The sequence below is a fragment of the Petaurus breviceps genome, unplaced genomic scaffold (genome assembly GCF_028583685.1).
Source record: "Petaurus breviceps papuanus isolate PSGF00001 unplaced genomic scaffold, PetGlider_PUasm1.0 90515, whole genome shotgun sequence".
Lineage (NCBI taxonomy): Eukaryota > Metazoa > Chordata > Mammalia > Diprotodontia > Petauridae > Petaurus > Petaurus breviceps.
In genome coordinates, this window is record NW_027187269.1 from 512352 (window position 1) to 538379 (window position 26028).

The 26028-nt window shown below is 38.3% G+C and overlaps 3 protein-coding genes across 16 annotated transcripts in view; 2 read left to right on the forward strand and 1 right to left on the reverse strand.

Moving 5' to 3' along the window:
* Positions 1-4158, forward strand: part of GABPA (GA binding protein transcription factor subunit alpha) — an 87827-nt gene extending 83669 nt beyond the window's left edge. For all 10 annotated transcript variants that reach the window (XM_069062955.1, XM_069062952.1, XM_069062954.1 and 7 more), the window contains one exon: positions 1038-4158. In XM_069062955.1, the coding sequence (XP_068919056.1) occupies positions 1038-1266 (229 nt within the window). In that variant the 3' untranslated portion in view covers positions 1267-4158. The remainder of the gene's footprint in view (positions 1-1037) is intronic.
* Positions 1-26028, reverse strand: part of ATP5PF (ATP synthase peripheral stalk subunit F6) — a 393425-nt gene that overhangs the window by 92835 nt on the left and 274562 nt on the right. The window lies entirely within an intron of this gene.
* HLCS (holocarboxylase synthetase) overlaps positions 15339-26028 on the forward strand; it is a 255339-nt gene continuing 244649 nt past the window's right edge. Inside the window, exons 1-3 of one of the 5 annotated variants that reach the window (XM_069062947.1) lie at positions 15370-15426; positions 15801-15960; positions 23849-24001. In XM_069062947.1, the coding sequence (XP_068919048.1) occupies positions 15401-15426; positions 15801-15960; positions 23849-24001 (339 nt within the window). In that variant the 5' untranslated portion in view covers positions 15370-15400. The other 4 variants (XM_069062949.1, XM_069062950.1, XM_069062951.1 and 1 more) reach the window with 4 other exon arrangements.

Sequence of the window (26028 nt, forward strand, 5' to 3'; positions counted from 1 at the left end):
TCAGATTTAGAGTTGAAAAGAACGCCATTGTGTCCAACCCTCTCATTTTACAGCTGAAAAGACTAAGGCTGAAAAAGATTAAATGACTTGCCCAGGTCACATGGCTAGCAAGTATCTGAGGCAGGATTTAAACTTGGGTTTTCCTGACTCCAGGCCTTGCACTCTGTCCATTGTGTTATCTAACTCTCCCAAATGTTGAAGGGGACAGATACGAACCAGGAATCTCTTGACATGAATCAGTTATTCAATTTACCAGCATGCATTAAGCATCCACTACATGCCAGATACTATGTTAGACGTTAGGGATATAGATTTTAAGAATGAAACAATCCCTACTCTCAAAGAATTCACATTCTTATGAAGGGGATAATAGAAATATGTTCGTATATACCAAATAAGTATAAATGAGTTAGTGGAACTTTCCTTTCCAAGTAAGTGATTTGTTGAGCTTTTGTTTGTTTTTTACAAAAGAGAAAATGAGGAAGCAGTTTGATAATACCTAGGAAATATTCTGTCGTTATTTAGATTGCTTTTTGGTATTTACTGAATTTCTTTTAATGTTTTTTTTTTTTGGAGAGAAGACAGGGCAGTTGGGGTTAAGTGACTTGCCTAAGGTCACACGACTAGTTTTTTTTTTTTTTTGTTAAGTGTCTGAGGCCGAATTTGAACTTAGGTCCCCCTGACCCCAGGGCCAGTGCTCAATTCACTGTGCCATCTAGCCACCTGCCTGTTTGGTTTTGTTTTTTACTGGCCAGTATTTTATCATAGCATTAAAGTCATCTTTGCAATGAGGTATGTCTAGATTTGAATTGAACACAATGTTTGGCTTTTATATTGATGGTTCTTTCAGTATTTCTCTGTCATGTTCATTTAATCAGATATTTGTTGAGCATCTAACAAAATTCTAAGAAATTAATTATGGTGATTTGGTAAATAACCAGAGATAATCTGCTAGATTTCTGTTTTGTAAAGTTATTAATGTATCTATATTATCTATCACTGGCATAATTCTAATGTGCTTTTTTTTCTTTTTAAAGATATTACTATGATGGAGACATGATCTGTAAAGTACAAGGCAAGAGGTTTGTTTACAAGTTTGTTTGTGATTTGAAGACTCTTATTGGATACAGTGCAGCAGAATTGAACCGTTTGGTTACAGAGTGTGAACAAAAGAAACTTGCAAAGATGCAGCTCCATGGTATTGCACAGCCAGTCACAGCAGTTGCTTTAGCTACTGCTTCTCTACAAACAGAAAAAGATAATTGAGCCCAGGAACTTTAGAAGCATGAGGCCTTTTTGAATAGTTAAAACAAGCATTGCTCTGTTACAGAATCTGAAGCTTTTTTATTTGTAGACAGTACACTCTGATGCATGATTTTTTTACAGAGATTTCAGTCTATTGTGAATTTGGATCTTTTTACTTTGAGCATATATTTCAGTATATGCATATGTATGTGTTAAGGGATTAACACACTGTCTTCAATGTGAAGGCTGTCCCGCTGTGGTTGGTAGTTGGATATCTGTCAGGAAAGCCGAATCTGGTCAGTATTAATTTAAAAAAATTCGTAGTAGCATCTAAAGAAGAAAAGTAAATGAAGAATCTACAGGAAACAGTTTAGGTTATACTTTAATAATTTTGGAAAATGTGACTGTTTCCCCTCTCCGCTATCTTAGATGTTACTTTAATTAAAACTACAGAATGGAATTTCCACCACTAGTGCATGTATGCCTGTTAGTTTCATCTAATCAAACAACTGAAATAAGAGATGTTATAAAGAAGTTGAATAAATTACTAAACTTGCAGTATCAAGTCATTATGGCAATTTTTGTATTTGCAAGGAAAGTACAGTAAGAAGGTGATTAGCAGAAGATCAATGCTGAAGAAAGAGATCCAGGTTTAAATCTGGCTTAAGTCAAGCCAATTATATGGATTAATTGTATTATGTGTAGAATAAAATACACACATGAGACCAAGAATTTAAATTATTTTGAGAGATATAAATTCTAATAGACCAGCTATTAACAGAAATCTTAATGATCTGTTTTTCCTGTCAGAAGTTTAAAAGCCTGAAAAGGTATACCTCAACCAGAAAATAGTTTTGTGTTTTATTACCCTACGGTGCTGGTTATACTAAGCAGGGCAGCTTATATATTCATTATGTTTTTTAACCTGGATGAAATGAAGACTTCAAATCAGTCAGTAGTTCCTTACCATACAGGAAAATAATATTTTACTTGCACATATACTTATGAAAAGCTGGAAATTTGGCTTCCAGACTTTTGGGGAATCTAATATTTTTAAAAATCGAAATAGGCTTTCGTTTATGCTTCCTTTTCAATATCTTAAAATACTCTCATACTCTTTCCTCCATGTAAATAACCATTTTCCTACCATAAATTAACTCTGGACAGAAATATCTCATTGTTCTTTAAGAATGTTCCTTGATTCCAGAACCAAAAACTGATAAATATCTCTTCAGCTCTCCATGATAGTGAGTTGGCATCTTAGACATGACCCTTGATGCCCTACATCATTCTTAAACCTACTTCTATCCCTTTCCAAAGCAGTAACTCCATAATAAAAGATCTGTAAATGTTATTGACTGTTAATTGGATAGAAGAGATCAAGATTCATAGGGAAGGTAATTTTCTTAACAACTGATCCTGGAAACAAGGAAAAAGTATTTTAAATATTTTTTATCCTCTATTTTCTTCCCTAATAGTTTCCACTACCAGGTTAAGAAATGCCTTACCCTAATAATCTAGCTTTTTAAAAAATTAATATCTATCTTAATATCTTTTTAATGCCTACAATACTTTATGTAGCTGAAGTCTAAGAACAATAAAACTCTTTAATTTCAATTTTAAGCATCAGTTTGTTAATGCAAGTGGTATAATGACATTTGCCATTTAGTTATATAGTTTCAAGGCTTTTATATCAAAGATTATAAAAGGGTAGTATGAATTCATAAGTAACAGCATGTAGCTTCAATTTACCACTAAAAGTTGAAAGACAGTAATACTCCCCCATTTTGTCACAGGAAAAAAAAAATTACAAGTTGCTCAAAATTTTTCTCATTGGTAAAGAATCATCTGGAGAAGGGAGAAACCTTTCTCTCTCTTTCAGATCCCATCTCTGATTCAAATACATGTGTTGAGTTGAGGAGAAGGATTGAATCCACTTTATTTTTGTCTGTCTAGGAACCACAGTGATCCAATTTCTTTTTCTCAGTGTCCTCCAGAAACATTTTTCCCCCATAGAATTTCATCTATTTCTCTCCATTGGTAGCCACCTTATTTGCCTCATCCACCAGTGATATCAAATATTAGCCAAGAAAATTTCAGGCTAATTTGGGCTACAGCTTTGTGCAAACGTACATATTATTGAAGCTAATGAATTGAAAGGCTTATTAGGCACTTTTATTTTCAAATGTCCCTCCATATGTAGCAGTTTGCATCTGTAGCTAACTTGCCTGAAACTGGCAAAGATCTGGAAAATCATGTGTTAGTTAGCATGTTAAATTAGAGGTGGGTTATCCTAAAGAGAGATGCTTTCCTGTAGTTAAACTAAACTCCACATGGAAATTAAAAGTTTCTTATCAAACCAAGTATATATCATTAATAAATTAGAAATAATTCAGATTTTAGAAATAATTCAGGTTAATACATGCATTTATTGCCTAAGCATTATCTGAAACCTCTCCATTATTGAACAATTATAGCTTTCTTTGAAAGTTTGTTTCATTTATTTTTGGTAAGGTCTGCTGTTTTTCTACATTTGTGATTTATGCACTCCTCCCCTTTAAAAAGGGCTAGTGCAACTTTCAAATAGCACAAAACTGTTTTCAGATTTGTCATACTTGGAAATCTTTGATTTAGCTAGGTCATCAGAGGGTATACAGATACTACAACGTCGATATTGTTCTGTTGCTACCAGGAAAAAAAATTACCCATCTTTTGTAAAGGGAAGCAGGATTTTTTCAATATGTTTTTACTCTTTAAATAAAGACACTTATACTGTCATAGTAACAATTATGTATTCGTGTTTTTTTAGTAATTTTAAATAAAACAGTTCTTTTCTATTTTTACTCAGATATAAAAATATTTGTGCATAAAATGTCAAAATCATAAAATAAGAATAAACTGTTGAACAATAAATGTCTTTGATGTTTGAGGGTTTTTTTCTAAGTGCAATAGTAGTCTCAAATTCCTAAAAGTGAATTAAAGGTTGAGAGTATCACTTTCCTGTATCATATCTAAGCAGTAAGCACTTGCAGCTCATATGCAAATATAGGAAAGTGTAATTTCATTGGTATAGAAATTTCTTCCACTAACATAGAAAACCTATGATTTACTAGCCTATGATTCTAGGAAATCACCTAAGCAGCATAAAGATGAAGTAAATTGCCCACAGTCACATAACTAGTAAGCCTTAAGAAGCAAAATTTTCACCCAGATCTTCATCCTTCCAGTCCTAGCATTCTATCTGGTCTACCCTATGTAGTAACCTGAAACCTTATGTTAAATAGTGAATACAATCAGAATCTCAAAACTAATTTGAAAAAAAAAAAGTTTTTTTTCTTTTTTTTTTAAAGCAATTGGGGTTAAGTAACTTGCTCAAGGTTACACAGCCAGTTATTTTGTGTGGGTGTTAAGTATCTGAGGCTGGAACCGATCCCAGGTCTCCCGACTCTGGGGCCGGTGCTCTTACTCACTGTGCCACCTGGCCACCCCTGGTTTTTTTCTACAAAACCAAAATGCTATTCTTTTCTATGAATGTAAAGGGCTATACTTTAGTATTTTGTTTGATCCCTGGTTTGTTTTTTTAAAAAATAATCCTAGGCAATGCTTACGTTTTAGGAGTATTGTTTTGGAAAAATGGTAGTGACCTTGACAGAAATAGGAAAGTTAGGGGGATGAATGGGTTTTGAAGGAATGATGAATTTTGTTTTAGACGTTGAGTTTGAAATGTCTATGAGAAAACAGGTCAAGATACCAAGCAGTTGGTTGAATGTGTAGGACTAGAATTCAGGAGGGGTATGAGAGCTTGACATGTACATCTGGGAGTCATCATAGAGTTGATAATTGGACCCATGGCATTTGTTGAATCCTGGGATATACCAACACATAGGGGCTGAGACACGAATGATGATCCTAGAAGGGAGACAGAGGAGGAAATGGAAAGCTAGAAGAAAGCAGTGTGTTATGGAAATGCAGAGAGGAGAAAATATTGAGGAAGACAAGGTGATCATCCAAGAAAGATGGGGACTGGTAAAAAGGCATTAAATTAGGGTTTTTAACTGAAATTATTCTTTCATTCAGTTAAATATTTATTGACTATTATGTCTAAAGCTCTATAGGAAAGAAAGATGACAACCAGATAGTTGTAGATGTCTTCACACTAGGTAGCATCATACAGAAACATTTGTTAAAAGTATTAACAGCAAAGCTAGGTGGTGCAGTGGATAAAGCACCAGTCCTGGAGTTAGAAGAACCTCAATTCAAATCCAGCCTCATACAGTGACTTTGGATAAGTCACTTAACCCTGATTTTCTCTCCCCCTAAAAAAAACATTAACAGCAACACAGTACAGAAAATACAGAAAAATAAGGAATTACAATAGACACCTTTTATAAAAAGGGACATTATTTAAGTTTCACAAAACAAATATAATTCAGCTTATAAAGAATATCATCCTACTACAACAGTGTTCAGTTTTTTATAACAAATACAAGTATCTCACAGCAGCCACGCTCCTGAAATAAAATTACTGTAAATACACTAGAGATCACTAAAAAAACTCTTCGCAAGTTACCTTATAATGCAGGAAACTACTTTATAATCTTATCTGTCATGAATTCAGATTTCCATCTGTTAAAAGAGTTTTAAGAAAATTAGATGTAATCTGGAATCTCTTTAAAGACAAGAACATGTCACATCAAATATATATATTGCTGAGTCATTTCAGTTGTGTATTATTCTTCATGATCCCATTTGGGGTTTTCTTGGCAAAGATACTGGAGTGGTTTGCCATTTCCTTCAGCTTATTTTACAAATGAGAAAACTGAAGCAAACAAGGATAAGTGATTTGCCCAGACTACTAAGTGTCTGAGGCCAGACTTCCTGACTCTAGTCCTGGCATAGTATCTACTGTGCCACCTAGTTCTCTCTCTGAGAATTGTCCCCAAAATAGGAATCTAAGGTTTGATTGCTGTGCTTGCTTTGTTTTCTTTGCTTGCTCATGATGCTACTCAGTTACTTGACTTTTGGGCTTTTTGCCACAATAGGACTCCGCCACCAGACAGGAGAGCTTTATTCAAAATCGCTGGGGTTTTCTCAGCTGCTGGAGCTATTGATTGGCTGCCCTCTCTGAAACCTCCACAAGTTCTGGCAAACTGGTCACTCACCCCAGGACCTCCACCCTAGACAGTAATCCAGATCCAAGCAGGTTAAAGCAAGAGTGATTACCCCTCAGACTAGTTGCTTGGTCCCCCTACAATCTGCAGGCCAGGATCTGAGGCAGCCACATGGTGGCGACTCTAGGGCCACTGCTACTCAGCCACTTCTCACTCCAGGGACAGAAACTGGACTGCGCCGTCCCCACCAAGTTCCAACAGAGTTCTACACTGACCTTTTACTTTGTCTTTGGCATTTTTGTTGTGATGATTCTGGAAACCTCCACAGCTGCTGGTGATCCACTCTCCCGAAATCTGCTGTAGCTGCTGGTCAGGGCCACCCTGGGACTAAAACCGTGGGATCCTGCATGGCTGGGCTCGGCTCTCTGCATGCTGCAGTGGACCCTTCCTGTCTACCTGCTGGGCTGCCTTCAATGGGAGATTTGTTTCTCTCTATCACTCGGTGGGTTCTGTAGCTCTAAAATTTGTTTAGAGTCATATTTTATAGGTATTTGAGGTGGTTATGGGGGGAGGTTACAGAGTTTTCCTGCTTTTTTTTTTTTGTTAATTTTTCAAATGCTTTGTTAACTTGTGATATACATCATTCATTTCTACCAGATTTTGAGTTACACATTTTCTCCCCGTTTTTCCCCTACCCACTGCCCCAAAATAGCAGTCCCACAAGATATCCCCTCCTCCAATCTGCTCTCTCCCATATTTTCTCCCATACCCCTTTTGACTTTTCCAGTGGATCTCTATGCCCCAGTGCCTGTATATCTTATTTCCCAATTGCATGTAAAATAGTATTAATAATAATAATATATATATATATATGTATGTATTTGATTTTAAAATTTTGAATTCCAGATTCATTCCCTTCCTCCCTTGTCACCCACCCTTACTGGAAAGATAAACAGTTTAGTATAGGTTGTACATGTGTGGCTAATGCAAAACAATAACATAGTAGATATATTGTAAACGACTGACTATATTTCCCTCCCTCCTATCCCACCTCCTACTTGTTCTATTCTCTACTTTGATCCCATCTGTCCCTTTTCAAAAGTGGGTGTTTCCAACTTCCCTCCCCCCCAGCTTGCCCTCCCTTCCATCATCCCCCCTCTCATCCCCTTCCCCCACTACTCTCCTGGAGGGTGAGATACCCTATTTAGTGTGTATTTCATTCCCTCCTCAACCCAAATACAATGGGAATAAGGTTGACCCATTCCCTTTTGCCTTCCTATTCTTCTCCTCCATTGTAACCATTTTCCCTTGCCTCTTCTCTATGACATAGTTTATCCCATTCTTTCTCCCCATCTCCTCTCATTATATTCCTCTCTCACCTCTTAATTTCACTTTTTAAGTATCATCCCTTCCTGTTAAATTGGTCCTATGCCCTCTACCTATGTATACCTGTAAACATATACATATACACACATTGTCATATGTATTCATATGCCCGTATACCCTCATATACACACACACACATATGTGTGTGTGTGTGTGTGTTTCTATTCCCTTCAACTACTGAGAAAAGTGTCATAAGTTACAATTATTGTTTTTCCATGTAGGAATGTTAATAGTTCAACTTTTGAGAAGTTCCTTATGATTTCTTTTCCCTGTTTACCTTCTCATGCTTCTCTTGCTTCTTGTATCTGAATGTCAAATTTTCTATTCAACTCTGGTTTTTTCAGCAAGAATGCTTGAAAGTCCTCTATTCCACTGAATGACCATATTTTCCCCTGAAACATGATACTCAGTTTTGCTGGGTAGGTGACTCTTGGTTTTAATCCCAGCTCCTTTGCCCTCCAGAATATCATATTCCAAGCCCTTCGATCCCTCAGTGTAGAAGCTGCCAGATCCTGGGTTATCCTGATTGTGTTTCCACAATATTCAAATTGTTTCTTCCTGGCTGCTTGTAATATTCTCTCCTTAATCTTGGAATTCCAGAACCTGGGTATAATATTCCTAGGAATTTTCTTCTTGGGATCTTTTTCAGGAGGTGATTGGTAGATTCTTTCAACCTCTATTTTGCCCTCTGGTACTAAAACATCAGGGCAGTTTTCTTTGAGAACTTCCTGGAGGGTGATTTCTAGGTTCTTACTTTGATCATGGCTTTCAGGTAGTCCAATAATTTTTAAATTATCTCTCCTGGATCTATTTTCAAGGTCAGTGGTTTTTCCCATGAGATATTTCACATTGCCTTCTATTCTTTCATTTGTTTGGATCTGTTTAACAGCATCTTGATTTCTCATAAAGTCATTAGCTTCCATTTGCTCCAGTCTAATTCTGAAGCAATGATTCTCCTCAGTGAGCTTTTGAGATTCTTTTTCCATCTGGCAAATTTGGCTTTTTAAGGCATTCTTATCATTGCCTTTTTGAGCCTCTTTTGCCATTTGAGTCAGTCTATTTTTTAAGGTTTTATTTTCCTCAGTCAGGCTGTTGATTCTCATTTCATAATTTTCTTGCATTTTTCTCATTTCTCTTCCCAGTTTTTCCTCCACTTCTCTCATCTGCTTCTTAAGGTCCTCTATGGCCTGTAACCAGTTTGTATTTTCCTTTGAAGCTTTTGGTGCAGGAGTTCTGACTTCACTGTCTTCCTCCTGTTCCATGCTTTGATCCTTTTTGTCCTCAAAATAGGAGTCTAATGTTGGGATCTTCTGTCTGCTTTGTTTCCTTTGCCTGGTCATGTCGCCCCTTAGTCACTTGACCCCTGGGCTTTTTGCCCCAGTAGGACTCTGCCACCAGACAAGGGAGCTTTTGTCCCAAACGTTGGGGTTTTCTCAGCTGCTGGAGATATTAGATGGGTGCCCTCTCTGAGGCCAACACACTCTCTGGCAAGCTGGACACACACCCCAGGATCTCCACCCTAGACTGCAATCCAGATCCAAGAAGGTTAAAGCAAGAGCGATTACCCCTCAGACTGGTGCTTGGTCCCCCTACACTCTGCAGGCTAGGAGTGGAAGCTGCCATGTGGCACTGGCTGGCTGTGCCGGGTGTCTCAGCAGCTTCTTGCACCAGGGGCAAAAGCTACACACTCCCACTTACTGGGTCCCAAAGTCCAGACTGCACTGAGCTCTCACTTTGTCCTTCGAATGTATGTGTTGATAAATCTGGAAAAGGCCACAGCTGCTGCTGATCTGGAGTCCCTCTGGCAGGCGGCTGGTCAGGCCCGCCCTGGGGCTGCGCTGGCCATTTCCTGCCTCAGCTGGAAGTTAGCTTCTCTGTGTCATTTTGTGAGTTCTGCAGCTCCAATGTTTGTTTAGAGTCCCCTTTTTACATGGATTGGGGAAGGTAGAAGCCGGAGCAGCAGGGAGGTCCTGCTTCTACTCTACCATCTTGACTTCGCCCCCCAGTTTTCCTGCTTCTATGCTACCATCTTGGCTCCACCCCTCAATCAGTTTTCTTGCTTGTAAGAACATCTGTGTTTTTTGTTTAATAATACTGTGTTCCTGTTCACTATGACACCTGATGTAAAGAGAATCTCCAGAATAGGAAGTATGCAAGTCAAATGCTATAACAGCCATTCTGTTCTTCCCAATTAGTGTTAAACCATTTGATGCCATTTGTCTCTCACCTTTTTTCATCTGCATTGAGGAGACCCTCATTGAGTTCTGCATTGACACAACCTTACTAACTGCTTTATAATCTTCTTAACAATGTTAAGATTTTATCTGAATAGTCTCTTTTACTAGACTGTATCAGTTCTCCCTCTGGAAGTAGACAGCATTTTTCATAATGAATCTTTTGAAATTGTTATGGATGATTGTATTGATCAAAATAGTTAAGTATTTCACAGGTGATTATCATTATAATATTGCTTCTACTGTGTACAGTGTTTTTCTGGTTCTCACCAGTTTGCATCAGTTCTTATAAGTCTCCTCAGGTTTTTCTAAAACCATGTCTTGTGTCATTTCTTATAGCACAATAGTATTCCATTGCAATCACATACCACAACATGTTCAGCCATTTCTCAATTGAGGGATATCCTCTCAATTTCCAAATCATTGCTACCAGAGAAAGAGATGCTATAAAATTTTTGTACAAATAGTTCCTTTTCCTTTTTCTTCAATATCTTTGGGATACAGACCTAGTAACTAGCATTGCTGAGTCAGAGGATATGCATAGTTTTATAGATTTTTGGTCACAGTTCCAAATTGTTCTCTAGAATTGGTTGGGCCAGTTCAGAACTCCACCAACAATGCATTAATGTACTTATTTTTCTATATCCCTAAGGAGGTTCCTGTTGATGGGACAGATGACAGAGAAGACCAAAGGAGTGCAGCCAGTTAAGAAATGAAGAGAATTTACTTCCTGACTCACAGTCTTTGCACTATAATTCCAACCTTCATACTAGAGGGACTTCAGCATATTTAGATGCTTCCTTATACACTCAAGTTTCTCAGGTCCTTAACTTACCAATTTCCTGTGACCTACTTTTCCATTCCACCGTAGCTACACACAGAGATGGTTATACCCTTGATCGTTAATAGAGAAATACAAATTAAAGCAACTCTGAGGTTTCACCTCACATGTCAAATTAATCTTCCCAAAGGACTGATCTGACCATGTAATTAGCTTATTCAATAAGTTCCAGTGGCTCCCTATAGCAATCATAAGTACAAAAATATTTATAACAGCTCTCTTGTTTTAGCAAAGAACTGGAAATTAAGGGAGGATACAATTGAGGAATAGATGAACAATTGATCTGAGTCAGTTTCAGAGAAACCTGGGAAGATTTGTATGAATTGATGCTGAGTGAAGTGAGCAGAACCACTTTATACAACATAAGATTAACCCTACCTTCCCCGCCCCCAATGCCTCCTGCTTTCTACCTCCCCTTTCTTACTTTCTTTTTACTCCTGTCTGTATACTAGCTGGAATGACTCTGAGAAGTCATTTAGTCCAATCCTCTATTTTTATAAGTGTGTATACTGAGTCAGAGAGGTTAGATGTTTTCAATTTTTTCTAAGGAAAAACTACCTTTTCTTCCATGGGGACTGAGGAGTTAGGATAATTTTCTTATTATTCTCTATCCCTTACTAGTAAAGGTTCTTCAAGTCTAGAAGTCCTTAAAATGACTTTGGGGCTGTTTCTAGTCAACCCTGAACTTGGGGAAACACCAGATATAAGCCACACTAAAGGAGGAAAAGGAAAATAAAAATAGAAACAAAGGTACAATCCAAGTTTCCCTTGAGCTTGGAGGATTTCCATGTAACTGCTTTGATATGACCTCCAATTGGTATAAGGAGAAATTTATTAAGAGCTTACCATGTGCTGCGTACTGTGCCAAATGCTGGGGATACACAAAAAGGCAAAAGACAGACCCTGTTCTGAAGGAGCTCACAATCTAAATATCCTCACAACAGTCTTAAGAGGTAGGTGCTATCCCCATTTTATAGAGAAAGAGACTAAAGCAAATAGAGATTAAGTGATTTATCCAGTGTCACACAGCTAGTGTCTGAGGTTGGATTTGAACTCAGGTCTTCCTGACTCCAGGTTAAACATGCTATCCACTGTACCACCTAACTAATTCAGGGTGGCCTGCTTGCATAATAGTTGGAGTTGGTCTGAGAACTTTTGGGAGAAGAGAGACTTTTATACTTCCAGAAGACATCTGATGTGCCAGATTCTCTTCAGGATTAACTCCCAACAGGAAGCTGTATAGGAAGCTTGAGCTTCAACATTTCCCTGATTTCTATCTTGCCTTTCTAGAGACTTAAGGAAATTTATTCTTGTGTGAGACTGGGGCCTCTCCCCTGGTTCGAGCCAAGATATCTCATTCCCAGAGGCCCATTAGCTTTATTTTCTGGCATAGTCTACATAACTTCTCTGATTTTTGTTTGCCATCTGCTTGGAAAAATTGATTTACTCACTATTTATGATTTCCCAGCCAAAATTTGGCAGGAAGGAAATAAGTCTGTAGGTTTAAGTTTGGGATAATCCTTCCTCCTTTAAGGGATAACCAGGAAAGTGACTTTTTGTCTTGAACTAAAATTATGCACCTAGGGCAGCAAAATTTAGAGGTAAAAATATATATAATCTATAACACCCCTTTGAAAGACTGAAGAAAAAAGTGGCCAGTCTCATGGCCAATCATCTCCTTCTCTATTTAAAGCAGCAATCATTGTCTTTGTAGAAGGGTGAGTAAGATTCCATGAATATCTATCAATATCTTCCCCATGACCTGCATTTAGAGAATTCATGAGGACACATCTGTCTTACGTGGGCAGTACACATATGACAATAACAAAAACAATTCAAAGCATGTTGCACCTTTCGTTTCAACTCTGTAAACATTTATTAAGCACTACTATTGCCAGGCACTGTGCCAAGGGCTAGGGATACAAATAAGAAAAACAGTCCTTGCTCTCAAGGAACTTACAGTCGTGTGTGTGTGTGTGTGTGTGTGTGTGTGTGTGTGTGTGTGTAAATGGAGTCCGAAAGGGTATCTATAGTGGGGTACGAATTTCCATGGAATTGAAATCAGGTAGAACCTCTGATACGAAATGGTTACCTGGAAAATTCTGAACCCTCTAGAAATGCTTTGGGAGGCATTTGTGACTTTAGCACTCCAATTAGATAGGAGAGGCAACTGAGGGAATTGAGAAGGTGTTGAGTTTCAAATACTGAGTCAGTCTGCATAAGGATGAGATTTCAGGTAATCAGCTTATCCTGGGGGAGGCATAATGTTCTGTGGAGTGGAAACCAAGTAGAACGGAAGATGGAGAATATGGGAGAACAAAGACCAGAAATTCCAAGGTTTGCCACCTTTCTCCCCACACCCACTTTGGAAGAACTGATTCCTGGACCTAAATGATCTGGTCTATGTGGTGAGAGGGTTTTCTGCATTTTAACAATTCAAGAAATCTTTTCAGTTCATATGGCCCTCTCAATGTAAAGAGCTGAGGACATTAATAGGAGCAGCACCAGAAACATCAGGGCTATAGTGAAGATGTCAACATATCCTGCTGGTCAATGATGCTCATCACTGTCCTGTTACCATGTGCTACACCTGATTATTGTTCACTGACCCAGCAGCCCCATTTTACAAGCCTCATGGAGGAGAGAGGGAATAGTAAAATTTTGTTGTATTAGAGGCCTCTGAGAGATTACCTTCCTTCTTCTATGGAGGTAGATACTTTTTGTATGGTTTGGTAGGTACTTCACTTCCCTCTTGTCTTCCTTCAGACATCAAGGCACTTCCCAACTATGATACCTCTTTGTCCTCTGACCCCTTCCCAGGGGAAGAGTTGTACTGGTAGCAGTGAGAAGACAGATGGTAATTTAGTGGTGAGATTTGGCAAGCAATGAACAGAATAACAGAGGAGGTATTCAAGAGCAGAGTACAGTGTAGAATTGAAATGGCTAATAGCTTAAGATTGGAAAGGGAGGAAAGTGAAGTCAGAGCAGGTCTAATGACCTGACAAAATACTGAAGGAAGGAGGAAATAAGGGTCTTGGTGTGGGCAAAAAATAGATTTAGAAAAAGTAAGGCAGAAGGAGAGGTGGAATGGATAGAACGTTATGATCAGAGAAACATTCAAAGTTTCTACCAGAGAAGTACGTAGAAACAACGAGTTTCTGTCAAAGAAGTAGAATACTTGTGGGTAACATTGAGATCATGTATGACTTTCCAATACGTGGTTCACTGGAGTGAAGAAGGTCATGGGAATGAAGGAAACTGAAGTGTTTTGGGAAGAAGAAATATGTGAGCTAGGTGCTTAAAGTTGTACTTCAGAGTTGACTAGCTTTGTGACCCTGGGCAAATTATTTTACCTCAGTCTGTCCCAGTTTCCTCAATTGTAGAAGGGGGATAATCATAACACCTGCCTCCCAGAATTGTTATGAGGCCCAAAGGAGATAAAGTTTGTAAGTGCCAAGCACAGTGCCTGTCACATAGTAGGTGATTAATAAACGTTGATTTCCTTCTTTCCATCCTTGGGAAAGAAGGGAGAATGATCTGGGGGACAACATTATTTGGATTGTGCAGAAAAATTTGAGGATGTTTTTTTAGGTTGGATCTTCAACTCTAGAATGAGGGGGTTAAGACAGATAAGGTATTCACTAAAATACTTTCCAACACTTAAAATCTATGCTTCTCATACTTAAAAAAACACCTTTTTTGCTGTGTATTTTCTTTTGCAACATGGCTAATATGGAAATGTTTTGCATGACTTTGTATTTATAACGAGTATGATGTTGCTTACCTTCTCACTGGGTGGAAGAGAGGTGGGAGGGAGAGAATTTGGAACTGAAAATTTTTAAAAATTAATGTAAATTTTTTACATGTAATTGGGAAATATTAATGAAATAGATAAAATATATTTTAAAAACCTATGCGTCTATCATTTGGCTAACGGAAATAACCCACAGAGTTAAGTCGGGTGATGTAGATAGGCAATTCATACTTTTGGTAAAACTTTCTTTACTTTTGTTTTTTTTTTGCAACATGGCTAATATGGAAATGTTTTCCATGATTTCACATGTGTAATAGATATCTTATTGCTTGCCTTCTTAATGGATGGAGGGAGATAATTTGTTATTCAAAATTTAAAAAGGAATGTAAAATTTTCTTTACCAAGTAAAAATGTAATTTTTTTAACATGTAAGTGGGAAAATTTAACGGACTAAGTACATATATATATATATATATATATATTTTTTTTTTTTTTTAGAGATCTATGTTTTTATGATTTGGTTAAGGGAAAAACGGCCCACAGGTAAGTCTGGTGAATCAGATAGGCAATTTTGTATATATAAAAAAAAAAAAGAACAGGGAGGAAGGAGGGGAACAGAAACACGCACGACCCCGCTAGGGGCCTGCCGCAGCCTCAAACTTGCCTGGGCTCCTCCTCCAAGCGAGGGGAGGAGGGAGGGGGCGTGGCCTATCTAGTCACTCCCGGGGCGGTCCAATCAGGCTCTCGCTTTCTCTTTCAGCAGAGCCAACCAGAGCAGGAGGAGGGGCCGGGTAGGAAGTGGTAGAGAGGTTGTGCCTGGGAGGGGGGAATGGGATGTGGGACCCCCAGCTCCGGGTGAGTGATTAGTCGGCTGGCTGCGGTCAGAAAGTGGGGACAGGGGCGGGGACCTTGGCGGGGAAGGCGAGGAGTCGTGGGGAGGCTTCGGAAGTCTCGTTGCTCCCTCCTCGCGTGTCTCTGAGGCTTTTGAGTGGTAGGGGCAAGGGGGAGTTCACCGAGCATGGAGCTCTAGACGCTTCGGGTGCTGGAGAAAGGCGGGACCCAGCTGGGGTGTGGAGGGGCGGAGAGGCGGAAAAAGAGCCGGCAGTCTGGGGCGGGGTCCGAGAGGGGCCGCCGGCGCTTCGGGGCATGCTGATAACTTTGTGTTACCTGTACCTGTGGGCGCGCTGGGGGGCGCGGCCCGCGCGTATTATCCGCCGCACCGTTCGCAGGCTGCACCGCTCCCGCTGCTCCTTCACCTTCTGCCACAGCGGCGGGGGCAGCAAGCTTCAGCTGGAGCAGCCGAGGCCCAGCCCGGGGGGTCCGGGGGTCATTGAGGACAGTATCTGCTTAAGGATGGGAAACCGAGTCTTCTTCATTGACGAGACCCAGGTAGTTTCATATTCTTTTGGTTGTGTGGAATTGGGGTTGGGGGTGAGTGTACACGAAGACAGATTGGCTTTGCTTAGCTTCCCATTATCAAGAATGGTATAGTGAAGGACTTGGACAAGCTTGAATTCCAATGTGTCTCCTATATTGACCAGCTGTGTGGTCGTGAGCAAATCTTCGAGCCTCTGTTTTTTCATCTGGAAAATGGGGATGATAATACCTATAATATAATAATATTATATTACCTATACCTATTATATTATTACCCATAATATTAATACCTATAATATAATACCTATCACACAGTATTGTGAGTGAGGTACAAATTATGTGTAAAGCTTTTGCAAACTTGTAAAATGATACATAAAACAAAGTGAGAGTTTTTATTATCGATTTGTGGGAGGGTGATTCTGTAACATGACCTTTGACCATATTTTCCCTAGCGTTTATATTTTATGTTTATGTGAATCATAGACATTTGCTACCACTGAAAATAAACAGAATTTGTTAGGGCTCTGTGTTCATAAGGATGTGAAAGTCTGGAGTCGTGGAAATAGCATGTACTTGCACTTAGAAGACCCGGACTGTATAATGCCATTTACTGGCCAGCTGTGTGACCTTGAAATATTTCTAGTTTTTCAGTTGTAGATTATTAATTACAGCTATTATCTAGTTGTAAAAACATTTGTACGGTTTATATGTTTTGACTTCAAAAGAAATTTTACTCTGTTATGCCCGGTACTGTTTGGGATTGGAATTGGAAATGTTTACAAACTATTTTCATTTGATTAAGGATCATGATATGTGTAAAATGCTACATGAAAAAGTTAGTGTTGAATAACATGAAAATGGAGCAGTGTGGCTCATTAGAAAGAGCACTGAAGTTAGAGTACCTGAAGTCAAAAGCCAACCTTTGTGACTTTGGATAAGTTACTTAATTTCTGTGGCCTTCAGTTTCATCTATAAAATGAGAAGGGATGAACTAGATGTCTATGACTTTTTGAAATGCAAACCTCCTCCCTAACCTTCCTCCAATGCCTGATTGTGATACGGACTTGACTCTACTTTTTGGAAAGTTGTGCCCAGTGGAGCACAGGTTCTGGCATTTTCTGTAGATCTGTAAAGGCTTCACGCACTATCCTTGAGATGTACTGTTGGAGGACAAGGCTAGCCTAACATTTCTGGGTGTGGTGCTAAATATCAGAGCCGGGATTCCCAAGTCATCCCGACTGCCGGTGCTCATACTCAGCTCTTACCTGTGTCCGTCCCCCCCGAAAAAGCTCATTTCTAATTTGTTAGCTACTAGGTGACAAATTCATTGACTGTAATCTCTTGGAACAAAGAAAGATACAGAATGACACTCAGTACTAAATGATCCTCTTCTCTGTTATTTTTTCCTGACAGAAAATGAGCCTGAGGGTACTTAAGAATTACGGTTTTAAACCAAATTGAAATATTAATTTAGCTGCTGGTATGCTAAATGTGAGTTAAACATATATATGTGTGTATCTATATATAGTAACATTTTCATTGTAAATGAAACTGAATTGCTCAAGAAGTTGTAGTTAAATGCAAGGTTCATACAATACATTCTTTGTAGATACACAAATAGAAACGTTGGTGGAGTTGATTTCATAGAGTCATAGGTAAGAAGAAATGTAATTTTCTGGAACATTTTATAACCTTGCTTTGTACTGCTTATGATCAGCAAAAACAAAAAGACAGTAAGAAAGACAATTGAGACTTAATATATTAACATTTATTGCACGGCATGAAAATAGAAATTCCTTGGAGAACTTAATGGGATCCTTGAAAATAAGTCAACTAGCACATTGATTTTAGATGACTTTAATGCAAAAGTAGGCATAGGGAGGATGCAATATATCTGTAACAAGCTATTTTCATCATCCATGACTATAGAATCACCACATTTTGGATTCTTCACATTAGAGAGCAGCAGTGTGGTATAGTGGAAACAGTTTTAGATTTGGAGTCAGAAGTCCTCTGTTCAAATTCCAGCTCATCGGTCTTAGTTTCCTGATTTGTAAAATGGTGAAATTAGATGATATCTGAGGTTCCTTCCCAGTTCTGTATCATGTGATCTTAGGTGCTCCATAAAAGGAAGTAGAATTGACATTAAAGAAGAAGGAAAGAACAAATGAACCAGACCAGATACACACAGAAGAAATCTTTGTTGGTGACACAATTTGAAGAACATTGAGAGAGATCAATTATCAAGTGTCTGCAAGAAAGGAAGATGTTAAATGGTTTGGAAAAATCACACATGGTCTTATTACCCATAAAACATCACTTGAGAGGCACAAATATCAAGTTACTTCTACTTTAACTAAATAGAAAAAATGTACCCATTATCAGAAATTTGTTGGATTTTTAGTATGGATTCAATAATTTTTAACAAGATAGATAAATTAGTACTACCTGGACTGATTTGGAGTACATTTTTTTAAAATTCTTCTTAGTTTGGCTGTTCAGTTAAAGCCAACATAGTTGGCCCTAAGGGGCAGCTAGGTGGTACAGACACAAGGCAAGACATTACCCTGTGATGTCACTGATCCTCTTCCAAATGAAGGGGCAAACAACATAGTGGAAGCAGTAGACTTCCATCACTATAAGCACCCTCTAGTACACCACATATAGGTTGTACATTGAGACTTACACTGCAGCTATGTCTTCAGATCTGGGTCTGCGTGTACTCAGTAGGCCTTGTACCTTAGGAAAAGGTTTATTTTACGTGTATGTGATAGTAATGGAATGTGGAGATTCCCCTGTATTGGGCTTGGTTTTCAAATTGATTGTGTTAAAAACCAGAGCTTGTTAATCCCACCTGTGGGATGGACTTGTTGATGTGAAAAGAAAGTCCTGAACTGGGAGGAGCTGGTGACATAGATTTGGAGAGACAAGAGAGAGGCAGAAGACCTTTTTGGAAGCAGCACCTCGTGGAGGCAGAGAGAGAGACTGAGAAGGATTGCTGAGGGCTACTTTGAATTGCCCTGGACTTTTGAGACCTGCCCCCGGAGCTGCCAAGGACTGAGGAGACATGGCTGTTTTGCTGGTACTTTGTATGTCTGTTTTGATGTTGTTTTGCCAGATTTGTCCACTGGTGAAAGACAGTCCTTTTGTTGAAGAAGTCCTGGAACCTGGCTGTTGGCTAAGAAGCCCTGAGACTGTCCTGCAGACAGAGAGTGAATACTGTCCACTGGTGAAGGACAGTGCTGTTGTTGCAGGGGTCTGGAGACTGTCCTGCAGACAGAGTGAATACTGTCCACTGGTGAAGGACAGTGCTGTTGTTGCAGGGGTCTGGGAACCTTTCTGTTGGTTCAGAAGCCCTGAAGAAGGATTTTCTTGTTGTATGTTTACAGAAATCCTGGGAGAGGGCTTTGCTAATGTGTTCAGGGGTTCTAGGACTGTTCTACAGACAGAGGATGAATTCATGAAGGGACTGGCAATGTATCTTGTGGCCTTGCTAAGCCTTGTCTCCCCAGGAACTAAGATTGCTGAGAACTTGCCTCATGTCAAGATGAAGAAAAGACCTCCATTTGGGTATTAAGTGCTGTGTTTAAACTTGATGTAACTCTGGGGTAGATTCAATTGTGATCCAGGGGTGGGGAACTTTTGACCTTATGTTTGGAAACTAATCTCCATTTGAGAAGAGGGACTTTGTGGTGGATTAAATTAAGGTATAGCCTAGGGGTGGAGAAGTATTTAGAACCAAGACTTTGTAATTGATTGAATGATTGGAAGGTCCTGGGTAGTACTTGGAGATTATTTAATCATGCTTAGTAAATGCTGTATTTGGAATGATGTCATGTTTTGATCTTCTCTGTTCTTGGTTTGTCGCTGAATAAAATGGAGAGTACCTATGCTGGTATTCTGAACCTTAGGAAGTTGCCTTTCCTTGGCATTACATTACAGTGTATTAATAGTCTATGAACTGTGGAACTAGAAATCCTCTCCAATGATAAAGATTATAGTCCTCCTGTGTCTGTCCTTCCTCCATGACTCTTGACCCTTGTTCTTGCCTAAGTTCATCACTCAATGTGTTGAAAGACTTTGTTAGTATCTCCTGATGTTTTGAAGGTACCATTGAAGGTGACTACTTGTCATTCCTTACCCTCACCAAAAAATAAGCCCATCTTTTCTTTCTATCATAGGATTGCCTCAGGACATATTTTATTCCTGTCCTTTGGAGCTCCTTATTGGTTGTATATATCACACCTTCCATATGCTTTTCCATTGCTCTCTATGTGAATTAATTTTTGGTTATTTGGAGACCAGGTCTCCCACTGTGGTAAAGGAGATCTAGTTCAGAGTCCAAAACTGAAAAGGAACTTCCTGTGGATGGTGAGGTGCATTAGATATTCCTGTTTGTTGATAACATTGTACAGATTACATCAAACTGTAGAGTATTGCAGAATCTGCTAGAAGTGAGCTGTAATCACTCGGAGTTCAATCTGATCATGTACATAGGAAAGACCAAGTGGTTGAAGAATGTCTATTGCCCATATTACAATATGCATTTGGAAGGACGCTATAGAGTTTGTCCATCATTGTGTATATCTGGAACAGATAGTACACGTGGACAGTGAATTAGACCTTGAGTTGAATAAGAAGAGAACAGATCAGGATTGTCTTTAGGAAACTGCAGAGTTCTTTTACTTATTTTTTAAAATTTTAATTTTAACTTTTTGGAGGGGGGAAGGCAAGGCAATTGGGATTAAGTGACTTGCCCAAGGTCACACAGCTAGTAAGTATGCCAGGTGACCGAGGCCAGATTTGAACTCAGGTTCTCCTGATTCCAGGGTTGGTGCTGTATTCACTGTGCTACCAAACTGCCCCCAGAGTTCTTTTAATGACCCCAGGGTTCTTGTGAAATGAAATGCCCATCTTTTTGGTACCAACATTGTATCCAAGGAAGCAAACATATTTGCATAGTGCCTGGCACTAAATACATATTAAATATTCTATCTGTGTCAATCTATGTACAAAAAACACCAAAAAAGTTGATTTTCAACAAGACTGTAAAAAACTTAAACATAATTTTAGAAGCACAATTCAGTCTTGACTGAAATATGTTGTCCCAATGTTATACTTTTGAAATACATTCCAAAGTGTGGGAATGGAGTGAACCACAAAGGATCTGTAACTTCATTGGTACTGACTGGTTAGTTGCTACTGACTGCAGCAGTTTTTAAAAATTATTTTATTTATTTACTTTTAGTTTACAACATTCAGTTCTACAATCCTTTGAGTTTCAAGTTTTCTCTCCCTACCTCTCCTCCTCCCATCCGTGGCAGCCTGTGATCAAATATAGGATCTACAAATACCTTCATATTAAACTTTAGTCAGGTTGTAAAGGATTATAACCAGTGGAATGAACAATGGGAAAGAGGAATCAAAACAAAACAAGGAAAAGAGAGCAAGTAGTTTGCTTTAATCTGCATTCAGACTCTGTAGCTCTTTCTCTGGGTGTGGATATCTCCATCAAGAGTCTTTTGGAGTTGTCTAATAACCTTATATTGCTGAGAGGAGCCCAGTCTATCAAAGTTAGTTGTCACACGTACATTGTATCTGTAATTGTGTACAAATTTCTCCTGGTTCTGCTCTTCTCACTCAACATCAGTTCATATAAATCTCTCCAGGTTGTTATGAAGTCCATCTGCTCCTCATTTCTTGTAGCACAGTAGTATTCCATTACATGCATATACCACAACTTTCTCAGCCATTCCCCAATTGATGAGCATCCCCTTGATTTCCAGTTCTTTGCCACCACAAAAAAAGTTACTATAAATATTTTTGTACATATGGGTTCTCCCACTTCTATGATCTCTTTGGGATACAGCCCTAGAAGTGGTATTGCTGGGTCAAAGGGTATGCACTTATCTATAGCCCTTTGGGCATAGTTCCAGATTGCTCTCCAGAATGGTTGGATCAGTTTACAACTCCACTAGCAATGCATTAGTGTTCCAATTTTTTCACATCCTCTCCAGCATTTATCATTTTCCTGTTTTGTCATCTTAGCCAATCTGACTGGTGAGATGTGGTACCTCAGAGTTGTTTTGATTTGCATTTCTCTAATCAATAGTGATTTCGAGCATTTTTTCATATGTTTATAGATATCTTTAATTTCATCCTCTGAAAACTGCCTGTTCATATCCTTTGACCATTTGTCAATTGGGGAATGACTTATATTCTGATAGATTTGATCCAATTCTCTGTATATTTTAGAAATGAGGCCTTTATCAGAGACACTGATTGTAAAAATTCTTTCCTAATTTTCCACTTCCCTCTTAATTTTGGTTACATTGGCTTTATTTGTACAGAAACTTTTCAATTTAATGTAATCAAAAATAGCAAATTGATTAGGGAGGTATAGAATGATTTTCTTGCTGCAGTGAGGGCCCAGTTGATATTAGATAACTTACATTTGAGGTGGTTCTAGTCAGCGTGGTTTATTATTTTCTCTAGCTGCATCTGCCCTTTCATAAATATGCACAGTGATTATCGTTATTAGATGTTTTGATATTTCAAATGAGAAGGGGGGTTTGGATGAAAATAAAATTTTAGGTCATTTTGCTTAAGCACAAATAACTAAATATGCAATTAAAAAGGGATCTTGTAACTATTTAAATTGGCATATTTAAAGAGTGGCATATGCAAAATTGGTACTTTCTTAAATGGAAGGTGCCCATTCCATTCCTTGAGGGCAGGGGTTGTTTCTTTTTCTTTTTCTTGTTTTTTTGTTTTTTGTTTTAGCCCTAGCACCCAGCATAGGTCTTGGCACATAGTAGGCATTTGATAGACATTTGTTGAATTGCATTATCCATATTTATTCAAGTGGCTAATTTTTTCTTTTTTCTTGTATAGGCATTCCTCATTTTGTTGTACTTTGCTTTTTTGTACTTTGCAGATACTGTGTTTTTTTGTGCAAATTGAAAGTTTGTGGCAACCCTGTGTTGAGCAGATCTATCGGGGCCATTTTCCCAACAGCACATACTCACATCATGTCTCTGGGTCACATTTTGGTAATTCTTGCAATATTTCAGACTTTTTCATTATTGTTATATGGTGATCTGTGATCAGTGATCTTTGATGTTACTATTGTAATCATTGTGGGGCACCATGAACTTCACCCATGTTAGATGGTGAGCTTAATAAATGTTGTGTGTATTCTGACTGCCCCTGTGACTGACCATTCCAGTCTCTCCCTCTCCTTGGACCTGCCTATTCCCTGAGACACAACAATATTGAAGAATATTAAGTAAAATTAGTTGATAAAGCAGCGGCAGGGTTTGAGAGGTTTAACTTTAATTTTGGAAAAAGTTCTACGGAGGGTAAAATGCTATCAAATAGCTTTGAATGCTACAGAGAAATCTTTTGTGAAAAGAAGAGGCAAATAATGTGGCAAACTTTATTGTTTCATTTTAAGAAATTGCCATAGCCACCCTAGCCTTCAGTAACCACCACCCTGATTAGTCAGCAGCTATCATCATTGAGGCAAGGCCTTCCATCAGCAAAAAGATTATGACTTGCTAAAACCTTAGACAATGGTTAGCATTTTTTAGCAACAAAGTATTTTTAAATTAAGATATGTTTTTGTAGACTGTTGCATACTTAATAGTGTTGTACACCTAATAGACTACAGTATAATGTAAATGTGACTTTTATATGCACTAGGAAGCCAAAAAAATTTGTATGACTTAACTTTATTGTGATATTTGCTTTATTGCAGTGTTATGGAACTGAACCCGCAATATTTCTGAGGAATGCCTGTAACTCAAACCGCCTGGAACTGTACTGTTGGAATAATGATAATAGAAATATTGCAGTAATATCTAACTTCTTTTCCTTTTTTTCTCCTCTTTCATCCTAGTCCATTGATGACTTAAATAAGTGGGCTCTACTTCTTGTTTCTCCTTTTATTTATCCTGGTGACATTCTTGAAGCAGAACACATAGCGTTTGTGATAGAAAGCATTTTGCTACGAAGTCAGAATTTACCAGCACCGTTTTTCCCTTCAGAAACGGTGAGTGACATTTTTCTTGTGTGTCTTGCTAAAGATTTGAGCTAATTAACTATTCAGAGAATAGTAGTAGTTTTAAGTATATCACTTAATATTTTACTGTAGTGTTATATATACCAGTAGCATGATGGAAGAAATAATTACTGTTGTAATTAATGGCTTACACCAAAGCGGGCTCCCCATTACCTGGCATATACTGCTTTAATACCCTTTGTAATTACTGCTTTTTTATAAAATTGCTTCTTACTTCATTGTACCTTTCAAACAGCATTTCTTCTACCTCCTTGCTTTAAAGGAAACCTGGCTTTCTCCTCCTATTTCTCTTCTGCTGTAATCACTCTAGGTTCACAGGTTTGTGAGGAAGAGAGAGAATACTTTTTTATTTACCACTGCTGCCTTTAGATTGTTTATCTGCTGTTATCTTTCTCTGGCCTTTTCTCTTCAAAGGTTTTTGTAATTTATTTGTCCACTCTCCAGATCCTTGCTGTCATCTACTGACTTTCAGGTCATTCTTCCAGATTTTTCAGTGACTTTATAGTAAACTTCCTTTCAATATGCTCAGAATTTCCTCTAGTTAGAATGTCCTATCTCTTGTTCTTCACCTGTGGATTCCTTTTGCCCAGTCTTTAAATGGCAGCTTAAATGCAACCTCATCTAGATAACTTTTCCTGATACCCTTCAGCTTGCACTGTTTTGTAACTCTCAAATGAACTTATTTTTCAAAAATAGCTTTTTCTTTTTTTTTTATGACTCTGTAATTTTACTTAACTCTCTCCCACTTTATGTAGAAAAAAATTGCCCACATTTAGATATAGTCAAGTGACATAGCTAGGTCCTATACCCATAGTTCTTGCTTCTTTTCTTAAAAGAAGAAAGTTTGTTTCCCTGTCAGTTCTAGTCCTGAGATTGTTCATTACAATTCATCACAGTATCACTGATGATGGTGATGATGTCTACTGCTGCGGCTGCTATTTCTTATATTATTGTAGTTGTTGAAATCATTGGTCTTTTGGTTCTGCTTGCTTAACTCTGCATCAATTTCTAGAAGTCCTTCCATGTTTCACTGAAATTTTCCATGATATTCATCATTTCTTGTTTTGCCTTACTTACATATACCATAGGTCAGGCATCTCACAGTTAATGGGCATCCCTTTTGTTTCCAGGTATTTGCTACCACAAAGAGAAAATCTATGAATTTTATTTGCTAGATGTTTCTTTTTTGTATATGTGTATGTATATGTATATATGTAGTAATGGGATCGGTGAGTCTAGAGATACAGAACAGTCCAGTGACTTCATGTAAGTTTTCAGTTGATTTCTAAAGTGGTCTAATTCACAACTCCATCAGTAGTGTTAGTATACTTGTCTTCTTGTAATCTCTCTACCATTGACTCTCATTTTTATTAATTTTAATGCACTTGTGGGATATAGTACTATTATATGTTATGTCTATTTGAGTATCTTATCCTTCTCACCCTGGGTGTAGAGACATATATTGACTTTGTATTTTTTTCCAGTGCTTATCACAGTACCCTGCACATAGTATATGCTTGTTATATTGTGTATCTAAAAACAATTTTTTTTTTTTGCTTCTGATGGGGTACATTTTATTTTATTTTATTGCTTTTTGCAGGGGGCAGGGCAGGGTGATTGGGGTTAAATGACTTGCCCAAGGTCACATGGCTAGTAAGTGTTAAATTTCTGAGGCCGGATTTGAACTCAGGTACACCTGACTCCAGGGCCGGTGCTCTAGTCACTGTGCCACCTAGCCACCCCTGGGGTACATTGTATTATGAAGAAAATTCCAGAAGTTTGCACTGTGACTTTTTGAATTACCAAAATTCTTGACAGCTTAAACTATCTTTCAAACCACCCCATAAAAACAAAGAAAGACATACAAGTGGCTCTTTGTAATGCTGCCTTAAAATGTTTTGTCAGAACCACAAATGATCTTATTGGAGTATACTGAAGGTATTTAAATAGTCCAAGATGTCTTTTAACCATATGCTTTGCAAATAAATTTTTGTGCA